Raw genomic sequence first — 16,271 nt, 5'->3', positions numbered from 1 at the left:
ATGCATAATAAATCTAATTTACTAGATACTCTTTAATTAATTAATAATATTTACAGGGTGCTAATGTTTCTCATAATATTTTAATTGTTCAATTTTGACTGCATGTGAGTGATAATATATTATTAGATCCAAAATCTATCTCAAATAAAAAATCATTGTTATTATTAATTATGCTCTTTGTACTTTTGATACACATAGATCTCCTTTTGTGTTATATAATAAGAGATAATTCTTTTCGACAGTTAAAATTATATAATTTTGATTATCGGAGTGTTTTGTCAGAGACATTATTTTTAATTTTTATCATTTTATTACCTTAATATAATCACCATATATAACATAGGTTAAATTAATCTAGATTTAGGTTTAAAGTTGTCAATTGGCTTTGTAAGGGAGTATATACCCTTTTGGTCCCCAAAGGAAATAGAGGCCATGGTCAGCTCACCACCAAAATGCCTAGGTCTAGGGTAATGAGAATGACTCTTTTCAGCATCATGATGTGAAAATCCTTTGGCTGAAAACATGAGAAACAAAGATAGATAGAAAGAAAAAACTCTCTGCCAACCTTAGCAACAAGGCAAAAGCTTTGACAACTAAGTATCCACTTTATATGGAACGAAAACATTTATGAAGAGTTGGTATACTCACCTATTCCAATCCAACTTTTTTTCTTGAGTGTCTACCACTCTCATAGAAAGAATATGTCGTAAACATTAACGAAGTCAAAGTGATGACGAGATGATGACTGTCACCCTTTAGTTTTAATTTTTTTATTATATATAAAATTTAAGATATATAATATGATTACTCTCTAATCATCTTTCATATAAAATCTTGAATCCATCATTGATCACAAAAGAATTAGTAATCCCTGTGTTAAGATGATACAAATTGCATGTAATAATTTGTACTAGGTCTTGCATCTATCTACTATAGTATTTGTTGTTTATATCCCCTCAATTGCGCCTAAGTTTCCTCCCCTAAGTTAGGCGTAAGAAATGATGCTACCAAATCATTCTCTAGGGACTTAATGTTGCTTTTCTTTTTTATCAATGTTAAAAATAGTTAATCATAACACAAAAGCCACTTTTTGCTGCTTGTAAATTGCCAATCAGATCCCACAATTTTTTCCATTAAATTGGCATGCAGCAGTTGATCAGCAGACAGACAGAAGAGAATAAAGAAAAACCCCAAGATTTATTTTGTACTATAATAAGAGCATATCTTGAGATTTGTTCAATCTCACTCAGACATTATATACCCCTCCATGAGTACTATTTCCTCTCATAATAATGCTTAAGTTTTTATATATTAACCAATTAAGCTTGTCCTAAATCATGCTGCAAATCTCTCTCTCTGAATGTGACATGATGTAATGAGAATATTGCAAAAAAAAAAAAATAAATAAAGAAGGAAATAGTACTAGTAAGATACTATCTCTAGGTAGAATTGGACGAGAAGGGTGAGAGGTCCAGCCTACAAAAGCAAATGGAATACAGTCTGTTAGCAAACAACCCACTAAACTACATGTCACTCCACTCCACTTAACATACTTCCCCACTTATATATATACACTCACTGCCCACACTCTCTCTCAGTTCCTAAACCATTAAAGAAACTTGAGTTCAGTTTTCCTACAAATTAAACCATGAAAACCCATCTTGTTTCTCTTGTTTTCCTCTTCTTTTCCCTAGCCGAAGGTCTGCACCCCAAATGTGACACCCAAGACCATGGCTCAAACCTCCAAGTGTTCCACATTTACAGCCCATGCTCACCTTTCAAACCCTCAAAGCCACTCTCATGGGAAGAGGATGTGCTCCAAACGCAAGCCGAGGACCAGGCCAGGCTGCAGTACTTGTCAAGCCTGGTGGCTAAGAAATCCGTGGTGCCAATAGCTTCAGGCAGGCAGATTGTGCAGAGTCCAACTTACATTGTCAGGGCCAAAATTGGAACCCCACCTCAAACCATGCTCATGGCCATGGATACTAGCAATGATGCTGCTTGGTTACCTTGCTCAGGCTGCCTTGGCTGCTCTTCTACTGTTTTCGACAATGCTAAATCAACCACATTCAAGACCCTTGGCTGCCAAGCTGGTCAGTGCAAGCAGGTAACAAGGATAATGCTCTTCACTTCTCAACAATTCACAGTTGTCACTTACTTCTGCCACGCGCTAGACTAGCGCGTGGGAAAGATTGGTTTTACATGCTGCCATATGTTTTTTAATATGCATAACTATTTTATCATTTTTGGCTAAATTTGTGAAAGCTGACGAGAGAGTTCACGGGAAGTTGTCCTGTCAAAACAGGAAACATGGGAAATTCTATGGCTATGATCGAATCTCTTCTAACAGTTTGCATCATGTGATAATTTCAGGTACCAAACCCCACTTGCGATGGAAGCGCGTGCATATTCAACATGACCTACGGTGGTTCAAGCATTGCAGCAAACCTCTCACAGGACACAATCACCCTAGCCACTGACCCTGTCCCGAGCTACACTTTCGGTTGTCTCCAAAAGACAACCGGTAACTCGGTGCCGCCGCAGGGCCTACTGGGGCTGGGCAGAGGTCCACTGTCACTTCTCTCACAAACCCAAAACTGGTACCAATCCACATTTTCATACTGCTTGCCTAGCTTTAGGTCTCTAAACTTCTCTGGGTCATTGAGACTTGGGCCAGTTGGGCAGCCATTAAGGATCAAGTACACCCCATTGCTGAAGAATCCTAGAAGACCATCACTTTACTTTGTGAATCTGATTGGAATTAGAGTTGGAAGGAAAATTGTTGATATCCCACCAAGTGATTTAGCTTTCAACCCTACCACCGGTTCTGGTACCGTTATTGATTCTGGTAATGTTTCCTTATGGCTTCTGGTACCATTATTGATTAGGTTGAATTTTTTTATGTCATTGAAAAACTCACTAAACTTTGCTATTCAACTTAGGTACCGTCTTCACCCGGCTAGTAGCAACGGCCTACGTAGCTGTCCGGGACGAGTTCCGAAGGCGAGTTAGGGTCACCAACGTGACATCCCTCGGTGGGTTCGACACATGTTACACAGTCCCAATCGTGGCACCGACGATAACGTTCATGTTCGCAGGCATGAACGTGACACTGCCACAAGACAACCTACTAATCCACAGCACGGCAGGCAGCATCACATGCTTGGCCATGGCATCCGCACCAGAGAATGTGAATTCAGTGTTGAATGTGATAGCCAATATGCAGCAACAGAACCATAGGTTACTTTTCGATGTGCCCAATTCGAGGTTGGGAGTGGCCCGTGAGCTCTGCACCTAGACTTTTTGGTTGCATTCTCCTAGTAACTTTTGGGAAAGAGTGGGAATTGGGACATGGGGGACACAATATGTGACGTCCAAATCTAAGTACATTTTTTTTTGTAGTTGTGTATTTGGGGCAAGTCTAAGTCTGTCACGGGCTTTTTATTATCTCATCTCGTTCTTTTTTTTATTTTTTTTTATATTGGGTTGATAATTAGTTTCGTAGGTTGTACCATGTTACGGGTCATTTACAAATTAAGACTTAAGTTGTGAAAAAATTTCTGTTTACTAAAGTAATTTTTATGTACCATTTCCTATTACTATTTATATTTTACATCTTTTGGTTTATGTTGAACCTTGAATTTGGTTGATGTGGTGACTATAATTTTGTCATTGGTTAAATTGTTAGATTAATGGTTGTCACATGGAGGCAACCCCTTGTATCAATATGATTAAAGATTTTGCAATGGAAACTGTTGGCGCTAGGCAATACTGTATAGGTTTTGTTGGCATGACAGTTGATAGTCTTGTGCCAAATAAAGGAAATGAACCAATGGTACTTAATTTTCGAGATAGCAATACCAGTCATGATCAGGTAGGTACTTAATCTTTCCACACCTGCTGATGAAAATGAATTCAAGACAAGTGTTATTGTGAACTAATTGTGCAAAAGACTCCAGCATTTGGCAAAGGTCAATCCGCAGGTGTCTAAGCCCCACGAGTAAGCGGCCACTTGATGAAAGATAGGCCAACTTTCAGCAACTCCATACCTTGACATGTTGAAGCCTAAACCTGCAGAAGCTAACCAGCCCCCGATGTTCTGCATCAAGTAAGTAAGCTCTCCGACGACCACCAATTGGAAGAAATTTAGTTTTTGTTAAGCCTAACATCATAAGTAAACTTTGGGATGTTTGAGAGACTTTTTTTTTGAATGAGCAAAGATCAAGAGAACTCTCATGTCACGCTTCTTTGCACCCAACAATTTCTAATTCACACAGCCTTGAAGGGTTTGGAATTAAAACTACCAATTATCAGGAATCACAAGTGTTTCCAAGCAAGGAAGACAACTTAGTAGACATCTCAATACTCGGGCATTTCTTGACAGAAAGATCATAGAGGGAAGTGAAGATCCTGTTTTGCTCATCAACTTGGTAAGGATTCCACTCCTTCGACTCTAGCACATCTTGGAATTGAAGAATCTATAATGATGGAAATGCATTTGTTCAATTCTCTTCATAGAACTCCACACCCACCATATTGAATATATTCCTTTGACAGCACTCCTCAAGGTTAATCAGTAGAACCAAGAAAAGAAGGTAGCACTAAGCATTGTGTCTTTACAGTCTACCATTACAACCGGACAACCAGAACTCCAAATTTTTATCCCTCTTTATAAAAGTCAAATACATTGTATGATAATTAAAGTAGTAATTCATAATTAGCTATCAATGTAAAAAAATGAAATAATCAACGGCCCATAAAAGCGAGACACCAGATTTTACGTGGAAAACCCCTTGGTAAGGGGAAAAACCACGGGACCATAGTCCGTTCAAATTCTTCCACTACTCAAAATAATAGGATTACAAAAGTCTTCTCTAGTACAAGTAAACAATATGACGTGAAGTTGTCAATAAAAAGCTAAATTTCTAGCATCAATAATCACCTTATAAAACAAGCTATGAAGAAACAATCTCACCAAGTATGAACTGTCTGTGGAGACTGGAGGCACATCAAGTCGTTAAAACACCATAACTACGCCTCATTGTTCATTTAAATTAAGGTGGTCACTTTCTCATCCATTTTTCCCTTAGCCACACAATTCTCCATCAAGTCACTTTTGGCAGTCGGTTATTACTTTACACCATGCAGCTCTCTAACCATCAAGTCTTTGGAATTAGACATTCTTGAATCAACATCACTGCCCATGGTTTAAGGGTGCTCTATAAGATGAGTTTTTTTGGAAGAAAAGATCTAGAAATCCACTAGTGCCCAAACATACACTCACATGCTGCCTGGAAACCTTTCCGACTTTGATTTTGAGGGCATTAGAATGAGATACAAAATCATGAGTTTTGTTCATCCCTGTCATACAAAGGCCAAAGTATTCTGTTGTTAGTGTTGAGTAGCAAAAAACTTAACACAGTAATTCTCATATACTTGTGATGCTTACATGGCATAAGCAAGCAAGGAACTACAAACATCAAACATTAATTGGTAGAACATCTCGTGGAGTGGCTACTGTCATTATACTGCTTCTGCTCACATCCAATGAATGATGACAGAAACAAATACTTCCTGAAGAGCCAAATAACATAATTTGGTGATATGAAATGAAGGCACTAATTATGCATATGCACAAAGGAGATAGAATTCATAAAACTTCTAGTAGTTGTTCTCACCTATAGCACTTGGAAGGAAGTGTAGAGTCAAGTCAAAGCACCAGCCTTTGCATTAAGAAGAAAAGAGATGGATTTCAGGCTTGCTGATTCTCTAATGCTAAAAATCTTATTCTTAATATATACCAAGTTTGCCACAATACTCCTGATTTATCAAAAACCATAGCATGACTACCTTAGTGTTTAGTTCAATGAAATGTTGAATTTTAGAATTTCAATATTGAATACAAGACCATTATTATGATGCTTCTATTTTACTTGATATTTTGTAAAACATGAGAATTAGTATATAGTTACCTGGCTTCCAATTTCACAATGCATTTGGATCATCTTCTTCGCTCCACTAAATTATTTAAAAGTTGGTAATCAAAGTATCTAAGCTTAGAATTTAAGATAAAGAAACAGAGAATTGTGAAAATAACATTCATGATAATTAGGAGGAAGGCTTTATTCTGTTAAGGATGCATTCAAAAATTGACCTTTGAAAACTTACCATTGGTATTAATTGTTGTCAATGAATTACATCCAAAGGTTTGAATTTCATTCTTTCTTAGATAATTCACACTCAAATTCCTGCACGTTTGACATGAGAAGCACTTTGTAATAATAAAACTTTAATTAACTGTTTGAAAGTGAAAAAGAATTCTATTAATAATGATAGAGAGGAATTTTAAATAGACATGGTGCAGTGAATAGGAGGAAAACAGGAAGTATTACCTAAGAGCTTTCATGCTTCTTTTTATACATAATTAATAAATCAATCATCAATATCAACATAAAGCACTCATTTTGAAAAGAGCTATCTGACTCTTTAACAATTGATTCAGCAGGGAACAGTTGTACAATATTTAGCTACAAACTGAACAAAGCACTCCTTTTGAAAAGAGATGAATGACTGGCAATTAAGTATTCTCCATTTTTAAGGCAGGACAGGGAAAAATGCAGAATTTTATCTTGATGGGGGCAAAGTTATCTAGCTGATTGTAAAGCTAAAATTTATGAAACATTGTTTAGGTTTGGTTCAAGTGTTAAAGGTAATATGAAGCATTAATATATATAGTGCTTTCCCTTGTGAAGAAAAAGTTCACTTAACTATGCATGATTAGTGTTAAGAGATTTTTATTCATATGGTCTAACTTCCAAATTTTGATAAATTTCAATGGGGACAGAAGCATTGTTTTCATTAAAAGTTATTTTCAATTTTTTTGGGGCAAAAAGATTATTTTTATTAAAATATATTTCAAAAGTAAAAACAGCCACCATACCTCTATATGCAGATCTTTTGAAAGCCTTTTTGTAAGAACTACTCCAAACATTATTTCTCTCATCGCAAGGTGAATGAAGGTGGGAAGCTTTATTTCTCTCTTGTGGAAAAGATAGCATCCAAACGTTCATTGCCACCCATGGAATGTCATCTATGAATGGTAGCTAAAACAGAGTGCATGGTGAGATATAAAACAGATTGAAAATAACTCTAGGAAGAAAATTGGAATTTTATAACTGATTTTCATATTGTAGAAAGGTGAGATAGAAAATCAGAGAAAGATCATTTCAAGAACAAAACAAACAATATAAAACCACACAAACAAGCTATAGGTTATATGGAAGCTGTATTGTATTAATCACAACAAAGAAAGCATTGAATTTTCTTTAAAAAAGTGAGATCAGAATAAGAAATCCATATGAACCATGGAGCAACTCTCTGTGAGTTCCAAAAACTTCACATTAAAAACCAAAATTCCCAACAAGAAAGCCTTTATATGAGAATTTTACAAATTGCTCTTAAAATGTAAGTTAAACTTTCAACTAGTTTTATAAGCTAGAAACTATTAGAGGTTAAACTTTACACTCGAATAGCTCAAGATCAATTCTGGTGGAACTTTACAGATTTCTCTTGAAATGAATTCGAAATCACATTTTAACTTTTTGGAACTTGGATTCAAATGCAGAGTATAACTCCTATTATATCCATTCTAATAAGTCAACATTTAAGTATTAAGTTACCTGACTATCTTCTTGGCAACAATGGATCATAAGTCTTCAATTCACATCTTTTCCACCAGGCAGCAGAAAGACTACCTTAAAGTTAAAACAAAGCATACTAATTAAAACTTGAGACAGATATTGACTGTAAGAGAAAACCTTAAATAGAAAAACAGAAATATAAAAGTTAAACAATGAAAAAGAAAATGGAAGAAACTTGAGTTGCTTTCTCTATGACATTTAAAACTCTTAGCATTCATATATTTAATCCTTTACCCATCCCAGGGTTGTATAGGTCTAAGTATAGAAGGCCATAATTAAATAATTTCATTGTGAATTCAAATTAGCTCATCATGAATGTGCTAAGAAGAAACAATCTCACACCAAATGTGAACTATCCATAGAAACTATGCCTAATTGTTCATTTAAACTAAGATGCTCTCTTTCTAATCCATTTTTCCCATAGCCACCCATTCCTCCATCAAATCACTTTTGGTGGTTGGCAACAATTTCTTACACTATACAGCTCTCTACGCATCAACTCTTTGGAATTGGACATTCTTGAATCAACATCACTGACCATCTATAATATCATATTTTGGGGACGAAAGGATCAAGAAATCCACTAGTGCACACACACCCAACTTAGAATCATAGTTGAACCCAAAATCTTAATTTTCTTTCAACATGATACACTCACATGCTGCCTGAAAAACTTTGTATCATTGATTCTAAGGGCATTGGTATGAGATACAAAATCATGAGTTTTGTTCATCCTGTCATACAAGGCCAAAGCATTCTGTTGTTAGTGTGGAGTAGGAAAAAACTTAATACAGTGATTCTCAAATACTTGTGATGCTTACCTGGCACAAGGAAGCAGAGAACAATAAACATATAACATTAATTGTTAGAACATCTTGTGGGCTGGCTACAGTTATTATACTGCTTTTGATCAAATCCAATGAACATAATTTGGAGATATGAAATGAAGGCACTAATTATGCATATACACAAAAGAGACAGAAATCAGAAAAATTCTAATTGTTGTTCTCACCTGTAGTGGCTTGAAGGATGTGCAGAGTGAAGTGAAAGCTGCAACCCCATTTATTAAGAGGAAAAGAGATGGATTTCAAGCCTGCTCATACTCTAATGCTAAGAAGCTTCTTCTTAATGTCTACCAAACCTGCCATAAAAGTATTGGTTTTAATTCTGAATTCAGCTTCAACTAAGATTGTTTTTGTTTCACAAAATTAGTTCTACATTTTTGGATATTTGGAAAATAGGATGGTCAACAAAAAAACATTTGGTTGTCAATGGAAAATGAGTCTCAAAATTTGGAAATTGTTCCCCTTTTACAAAAGAGGAAGACAATTTCCAGACTCAATCATGCACAAAATAAACGCTCTCCTGAAAGAAAGTTGGAATTTTAACTGATTTCATATTACAAAGAAGGTGAGATAGAAAATCAAATAAACGATCACTACAAGAATAAACCCGACAATATGAAACTGAAGAAACAAGATATAAGTTATAGGCAAGCTGCATCAAATTAATCACAATGAAGAAAGCAATGAAATTCCTTCAAAAAAGTGAGATCAGATTATGAAACTCTTATGAACCATGGAACAATATTCTGAAAGTTGCAAAACCTTCACACTAAAAACCAGAATTCATAATTAATTGAATAGCTTTCAACTATCTGATCTCTACACTGATCATGAGTTAGCATAATACTTGTCCATTGCTCTCGAAATGAATTTTAAATCACATTTTAATTTTTTTGGAACTCAAATTCATATGCAGAATATAATTCCTGCCATCTCCATTTTAACACGTTAGTTACTCCTTTGCAACTTATCGACGCTAAAACAAATAAACAAGGAACCACAAGATTTCATGCTAAAATATTTCAGAATTAAATGCAAAAAAATTTCAATGTTCGCCCATGTCATGGTTTGTGTAGATATATTTGTACATGAAAAAAATCAGTTAAAATAGTAATTTGTTGTAGGATTAAAATACCTAAGTTGACATGCTCTGATTCTTCCTCTTGATCATTCGTAGATGAATCTGCCATCAATTCTTACTTTAGGTATGTGGGCGATGTTGGACCATTGTTTTCCTTTATCCCTTTTGCACCTTTTCTTTAGCACTGGACAGTACCAAATTTCTAGTTGCGAAAGCGAGGGAAGCATTTCCTTTCGGGGAATGGATTTGAGCTTTGGGCAATTGAAGATCGACAAAGATTGAAGAGAGGTGAGGTTTTGAAAGCCGTCGGAGGATAGCTTTCTTACATTTTTGAAATTTCTGAGAGCAAGATTGGTGAGAGAAGGGGGCAGCTTCATTCCTATCTCCTCCTGAGGAAACGACGTCGCATCTGTGCAATTACTACCATCAATGTGGAGAATTGTAAGAGAGGTGAGTCTATGCAATCCCCACTCCATTACTGCCTTACTAATATTGTGGTCATCAATCGAAAGGGAAGTTAGGTTGGTAGGGAAACCCCTTTCTCCGATGGAATTTTGCACCCTTGGACATCCTCTTATAGACAAATGTTGAAGATGGTGGAGGTTGGGCAGAGCTTCTGGGAGACGGACAAGATTTAGACAACCCCTTAAAGAAATCTGTTGAAGACGGCTGAGCTTGTCCAGTCCTTGGGGTAAATATGTAATATTACTACAATTGGAGAGTGAAATAGATTCAAGACAAGTATTATCCCCAATTTCCCGTGCTAAACATTCAAGCTCTGGACACTCATAAATAAGCAACTTCTTAAGTTGCACGGGTAACTTACCACTCCATGATAATGATTTTAGAGCTTTACAGCGTCTAATAGCAAGAGATTGAAGAAGAGATGTGCTACTGAAATTGATATTCTCCTTGTCATCCAGTAAACATTCCAAATTCTCACAACTCCAAATCTCCAAAGTCCTAAGAGTTGGAGGCAAGTTGTCCGTTGAAAGTGAAACCAATTTCGGGCACTTTTCAATATCTAACTTTGTAAGACATGTAAGGTTGTGAAAGGTCTTCGATAATCTCTCTAACCCTTCACAATATGCTAATCTCACAAATTCAATGTTGCACGGTATTTCTAATTGCACAAGCTCTTCTTTTGCCTCCTCCTTTAACCCTCCTCCTATACACACAACTTGCGGACAATTTGCAAACACTAAAGTACGAAGAGATCTCAAAGGCGCCAACCACCCCCACTTTGTTTGCCACAAAGACGTCAGCTCCTCACAACTATTAATTTCGAGAACTTCTACTTTCATCGACTCTACCATCTTCATTTCTTTTGTTACACATGCAAACTTTGAAATGTTTGAAAGACTGATTTTTTTAACTGACCAAAGATCATCATAACTCCCAAGCACCACTTCTTTGCATCCATCAATTTCAACTTCACATAGCATTGGAAGATTCAAAATTGAAACTACCAATTCTTTACACCCACGAATTACAAGTTTCTCCAAAGAATGAAGCTGATCAGGCAAAGTTCTTTCTAAGTTTGGACAATTCTCAATAAATATTTCTCGAAGGCAACAAAATTTCTTACCCTGTTCATCAACTTCATAAAGTTTCCATTCTTTCCATTCTGGCATATCTTCAAAGTGCAAGGTCTCTAATGATGGAAATACATTTGGCCCATTCACTCCATGGAACTCATTGCCAACACTAATCACACTTCTCATCCCCTTGACATAGAGATGTTTTAAAAGTGGTAATTTTTCAACTGCTGGTAAGAATGTGCAATTTTCACAATATTCAAGTCTTAAAACTTGCAAATATATGAATGAATCATCTTCCACCCAATCCGGGAACTCTATTCCACCATAATACTTGATGGCAAGCTCTTTAATATCTTTATGAGGTTGAAGCGAGTTCAACACTTCTTTCTCAACTTCTTTCTTTCTAAGATTTTCATTGAAATCTGCACTCCACTTCAACTCTAAGTTATCAAGGTCACACTTACTAGATAGCTTAGCTTCCCATGCATGTTGAGCTTCATCCACATTATGCAATTCAGAAATACAAAGCTGACCTTTGAGATTTAACAAATTCTGCATCTCTCTTATATTCAATCCATCACCTTGACCCACAATAAAATTAGACAACACTTGAAGATTTGTTAATTTTCCAATTCCACTTGGCATTTCCTTTATTAAATTTGCATCAGTCATATCAAGATGACATAAGTTGTCTAAAATCCCTATTTTTAGGGGTAGTTTTTCAAAATTCTCACAATACCTCAACAAAAGAGTCTCCAAATTATAAAGACTACATATTGAATCAGGGAGACTTTTTATTTTGGTATAAGAGAAATTTAGATAGCGTAAATGCTTCAAATTTCCAATAGAAGAAGGAATTTCTGTGATGTAGTACCTTTTCAAAGAGAGCACCCTTAAGCATTTTAATGCCGACAGTAAATCATTGAGAACGTTATTGCTCAAGTAGCATCTCCATTGCTGCATCATCTTAAAGGGCAGGTAGGTTCGTAGAGACTTTGCTTCAAAAAAGGTCTCAAACTTTTGGACTCCGTCATAACTACTAATGATATAAGAGGAGTGGCGAGTGCGATTAATTGGACCGTTCATATCATCATGCCTTTCCCTTTTAAAATATACTTCTCCTGCAACGAACTGAGCTAGATCATTAATTAGGTCATGCATTACAAATTGGGATTCATTCTTGTTAGATGCTTGAAAAAATGACCTTGATACTAGTTCTTCAAAATACTTGCTACCCAAATCTTGAATATTCCTTTTAGTGTTTGCTCCATTTAGAAAACCTTCTGCCATCCATAATAAGACTATTTCCTCCTCCTTAAATTCATAATCTTTAGGGACTAGAGAGCAATATGCAAAACACTGCTTTAATTGCGAAGGAAGATAATAGTAACTCAACCATAGAGCTGGAGTTATGTCACTTTTCTCTTCAGGTAGATTCCAAATATCACTCTTTAATATGTAGTTCCATGCATCATGATTCACCTTAGTGCGCAATAGTCCTCCGATAGTTTTAATGGCCAAAGGCAAGCCACCACATTTCTTCACAATCTCCATGCCGATCTCTTTCAGGTCTAGATGCCCAGTAAAATCCCCTCTTTCTAATGCATGATGAGCAAGCATACAGAGAGAATCATTAACTGATAAAATTTGCAATGAGTGGTCTGCAACAGTTCTCATAATTGATGAAACATTAGAATTACGTGTTGTTACGATTATTTTGCTTCCAGTAATCCCGGCATCAAAAGGAGATCGAAGCTTCGTCCAATCATCGTAGTTTTCATTCCAAACATCATCCAAAACAAGCAAGAATTTCTTACCCGATAGATTCTCCTTTAACTCGACTTGTAGCGAATTCAAGTCATTTTTATTACAAGACTGGGAAGTGACTGATTCTAAAATTGTTTTCGTTGTCTTAATAACATCAAATTCATTAGAAACACATACCCATGCTTTGAGATCAAAATAATCTCGTATGCTATTGTCATTGTAGACAAGCTGAGCAAGGGTTGTCTTGCCTATCCCTCCCATGCCGGTGATGGGAATCACAGAAACTCCAGCATCATTGCCATCCTTCCTCAAAAGCAGATCAATTATTGCCTTCTTGTCTTTGTCTCTGCCTCGTACAGTAGCTTCATTCACCAGAGAAGTGCTTGGCTTGCTTCTTGGTTGTGTCATGGGCCTTCCAACATCATTCACTAGTTGCAAGTTAATCTTTCGTGTTGCTAAATCTTCCAATCTTCCTGTAATCTCTTTAATCTTGGACATCATCTTATAGTTAAACATGATTGAACTTCGATGCAAACTAGTGCAGCAAGTAGGAACAAATCTTTGTGCCTTACTAGTGCTGGCCTGATGTGCTTTCATCAACTTACGCCCCAAAGCTTCAGTGGCAAACTCGTCCAAGATGTCATCGACGTCATAAGCCAAGTCTTGGAGGTCAGCCAGCCAAATCTTCACAGCCTTGTTCTTCATTTTCTTCTCCTCTGCATCAGCAAGGACTGCGTGGATGGTCTCCAATGTCTTTTTCCAGTTCTCAATCTCCTCGCGAACCCGCTTCTCAGTGACAAAGTTGAAGTCGGAAGAGGAAATCTTGGCCAACAACAAGTCAAAGGAAGCAGAGAGAGCAGCCTCTGCAACGAAAGCCATGGTCAATATGTTTGAGAAAGGAATCAAGAGACTTGAAGTAGAGAGAAAATCCAAGAGAAGGATATTGGACTAGAAGAAAAATGGATTGTGGAAACTGTTTCTGGATCTAATTCGGTTGCTAGATTTTTGAGGTTGGGTGATGATACGAATTAAAGAAAAAATCATAGGGAATTAATGTGGTTGTGAAGAGCTACCAGTTTCTAGACAAGCTGAGCAAGTCAAGTCAAGTCAAGCGTTGTGCTTTTATTTGGGCCTAATTTGGTTGGAAAGTTTTTTGTGCATTCCCATCGATCCTTTTCAATAATGATACATTAAATATTTACACTAATTGTGAATTGTTCTAGCATATGAATATTTATTTTCAAATAATAATTACATATAAGAAGAAAACTAACTTTTCAATTCTATATAACCGATTTTATAATATAAATTTATAAAAAAGTTGATGAAAATTATTCAATATAATTAAAATTTGTATTTACAAATGAGATAAATCTTGTTTCATATCAATAATACAAAAAAAAAAAAAAATTGAAACTCTGCTCTTTGAGAGCAGATACATGTATTACTATTAAATTAAATATTCAGATGCATAATGTATTAAACTAACACTTTTAGCCTAATTAATTGTCTTGTTTATTAATATTTTTATGGATGCAATATGTGATATATGAAAATTATTTGACTATAATTAAAATTTTTACTTGGGATTTAATTAGAAAAGAATATTGTTTTGGAGTTGACGTCAAGTCAAGATGTGTGGATAGCAAGAACGAACCAAGAAACACAGACCAACATATTATTGAATTAAATATTTAGATGCATAAAGTATTAAACTAAAACTTTTAAACTAATTAATCGGTTTGGTTATTAAAATTTTTTATGGATGTAATATGTGATATATGAAATTATTTGACTATAATTAAATTTTTTCTTGGGATTTAGTTAGAAAATAATATTATTTTGGAGTTGACGCCAAGTCAAGAACCAAGAAACTCAGACCAACATATTATTGAATTGGGGTCGGTAAAGGGTAGTAGCTGTACGTTCCTCTCCAAATTTATCGAATGGTCCTACATCCTTTATTACCCATCTTGTCTTTTTATTTATTTGAATATTTATTTTTTATTTATTTTTAAATATAAAATTACACATAAAATAAAAAAAAAATTAAAAGTGCAAAATTAATTATTCATAAATAGAAGATAATAATTAATTTTATTTACATAAAAATAAAAATAATCCAAAAAAGTTGTTCTTACTTGTCATTTTTACTTTCAACTATAAATATCCAAAACATAAATTACGAATATACAAAAATTTTAGACAAGAGCAACTTCTTCTCCATGCTGCAACCTACTTCTTCCAATGAATATTTGTTTTCAATGACATCAATGGATAAAGAAAATTAGGAATTTGTTTTTCTGTTTTTTGGATAATTTACTAAATGTTGTTAAAAACTCTAAATCAGGATTAATACTCCAATCTAATAATAATGAAGAATTAATTTAATGTATTACCTTAAGAGCGGGAAAGAAACAATAAACACAAACCAAAATATTATTGAATTGGGATTGGTAAAGGGTAGTTGTAGCTTCCTCTCCAAATTTATTGAATTTTTCTTTCAATACGCATTGGATAGCAGGAAAGAACCAATAAACACAGACCAAAATATTATTGAATAGGGGTTGGTAAAGGGTTGTTATAGCTTCCTCTCCAAATTTATTGAATGGCCCCTTAATGCTTTAAGACCCATCTTGTCCTTTTATTTTTTTTGAATACTTATGTACTTATTTTTAAATAATAATTACATATAAATGAAAAACATAAAATTAATTATTTGTAAATAAAAGATAATAATTAGTTTTATCAAATGGTCAAATACTGCAAGCTTATAAGCAGTTTATCCATTTCCATCGACTATTGATAAGAGAATTTCTACTTAAACTAAATCCTAATTTAGGATTCTAGTAGTAGAGATATTACTTTGTAAATAAATTTATTTCAAATAATGAAACGTTATCTTGAATAATAAACTAATAATGATTAAGCAACAAGCACTGCGTTACTGCAAGTGAGGGCCATCTTGAATAATGCAAGTTAGACCGAATACAGTGTAGGGTCCCTACGCTTCAGCAGTTGAACAGAGAAGCAGGTCGCCGATGGAGACAACTGGGCCGTGGATGGAAAACAGTGTACTTTCCCATTGCTGTCAATGGGAAAGGGTTATGTGTAATTTCCCATGGTATATGAGAGTAATAATCCCTACATAACTTCTAAGAATTGAAAGGACTGAATTTATTGAATGGTCCTACAAGCTTTAAGTCTCATCTTGTCTTTTTATTTGGTTCTTATGCTCAGAATTAGATAATTTAAGCAACTTGCAGTCGGCTGTGGTTCTTCTAATTACGAACATCTGCCCTCGAAGGTATTGCTAGGAAAAAAAAATGAAGTTATT

The 16,271-nt window shown here is 35.1% G+C and overlaps 3 protein-coding genes across 33 annotated transcripts in view; 1 reads left to right on the top strand and 2 right to left on the bottom strand.

The window, feature by feature from the left end:
- The first annotated feature begins 1,562 nt into the window (after positions 1 to 1,562).
- LOC18587201 (aspartyl protease AED3) lies at positions 1,563 to 3,335 on the top strand. The gene is made up of 3 exons (XM_007010898.3): positions 1,563 to 2,107; positions 2,374 to 2,848; positions 2,943 to 3,335. Exons 1-3 carry the CDS (start codon positions 1,649 to 1,651, stop codon positions 3,296 to 3,298), a joined length of 1,290 nt encoding a protein of 429 aa, XP_007010960.3. The 5' UTR covers positions 1,563 to 1,648; the 3' UTR covers positions 3,299 to 3,335.
- Positions 3,336 to 5,078: 1,743 nt separating this feature from the next.
- Positions 5,079 to 14,002, bottom strand: LOC18587200 (putative disease resistance RPP13-like protein 1). 27 transcript variants are annotated; one of them, XR_016028916.1, is made up of 9 exons: positions 9,681 to 14,002; positions 8,713 to 8,841; positions 7,680 to 7,754; positions 6,941 to 7,103; positions 6,169 to 6,248; positions 5,973 to 6,055; positions 5,679 to 5,820; positions 5,450 to 5,574; positions 5,079 to 5,361 (listed from the first exon to the last, which is right to left on the bottom strand). XR_016028916.1 is itself a non-coding variant. In XM_088810759.1 (2 exons), exon 1 carries the CDS (start codon positions 13,811 to 13,813, stop codon positions 9,713 to 9,715), a length of 4,101 nt encoding a protein of 1,366 aa, XP_088666885.1. In that variant the 5' UTR covers positions 13,814 to 14,002; the 3' UTR covers positions 8,712 to 8,841; positions 9,681 to 9,712. The 27 variants fall into 27 exon arrangements, 1 of the variants encoding a protein (XP_088666885.1); XR_016028914.1 differs by having other exon boundaries at positions 5,679 to 5,723; XR_016028915.1 differs by having other exon boundaries at positions 5,973 to 6,050.
- Positions 5,079 to 16,271, bottom strand: part of LOC18587186 (putative disease resistance RPP13-like protein 1) — a 93,272-nt gene continuing 82,079 nt past the window's right edge. For 2 of the 5 annotated variants that reach the window (XM_088810752.1, XM_088810757.1), the window contains 3 exons: positions 5,679 to 6,050; positions 5,450 to 5,574; positions 5,079 to 5,361 (listed from right to left, as the gene is read on the bottom strand). The gene's annotated coding sequence lies outside the window, so the exon portion shown is untranslated. The remainder of the gene's footprint in view (positions 5,362 to 5,449; positions 5,575 to 5,678; positions 6,051 to 16,271) is intronic. The other 3 variants (XM_088810758.1, XM_088810754.1, XM_088810753.1) reach the window with 3 other exon arrangements.

Source organism: Theobroma cacao, chromosome 10 (assembly GCF_053813885.1).
Source record: "Theobroma cacao isolate CCN51 chromosome 10, ASM5381388v1, whole genome shotgun sequence".
Taxonomy (NCBI): Eukaryota; Viridiplantae; Streptophyta; class Magnoliopsida; order Malvales; family Malvaceae; genus Theobroma; species Theobroma cacao.
This window is presented reverse-complemented; position numbering and strand designations above follow the sequence as displayed.

Excerpts from the sequence above, each read along its gene's own strand:
- LOC18587201 (XM_007010898.3), top strand. The coding sequence starts at position 1,649 with ATGAAAACCCATCTTGTTTCTCTTGTTTTCCTCTTCTTTTCCCTAGCC. Across the intron at positions 2,108-2,373 it reads AAGCTGGTCAGTGCAAGCAG|GTACCAAACCCCACTTGCGA; the intron begins GTAACAAGGATA and ends TGATAATTTCAG. Across the intron at positions 2,849-2,942 it reads TGGTACCGTTATTGATTCTG|GTACCGTCTTCACCCGGCTA; the intron begins GTAATGTTTCCT and ends TATTCAACTTAG.
- LOC18587200 (XM_088810759.1), bottom strand. The coding sequence starts at position 13,813 with ATGGCTTTCGTTGCAGAGGCTGCTCTCTCTGCTTCCTTTGACTTGTTG.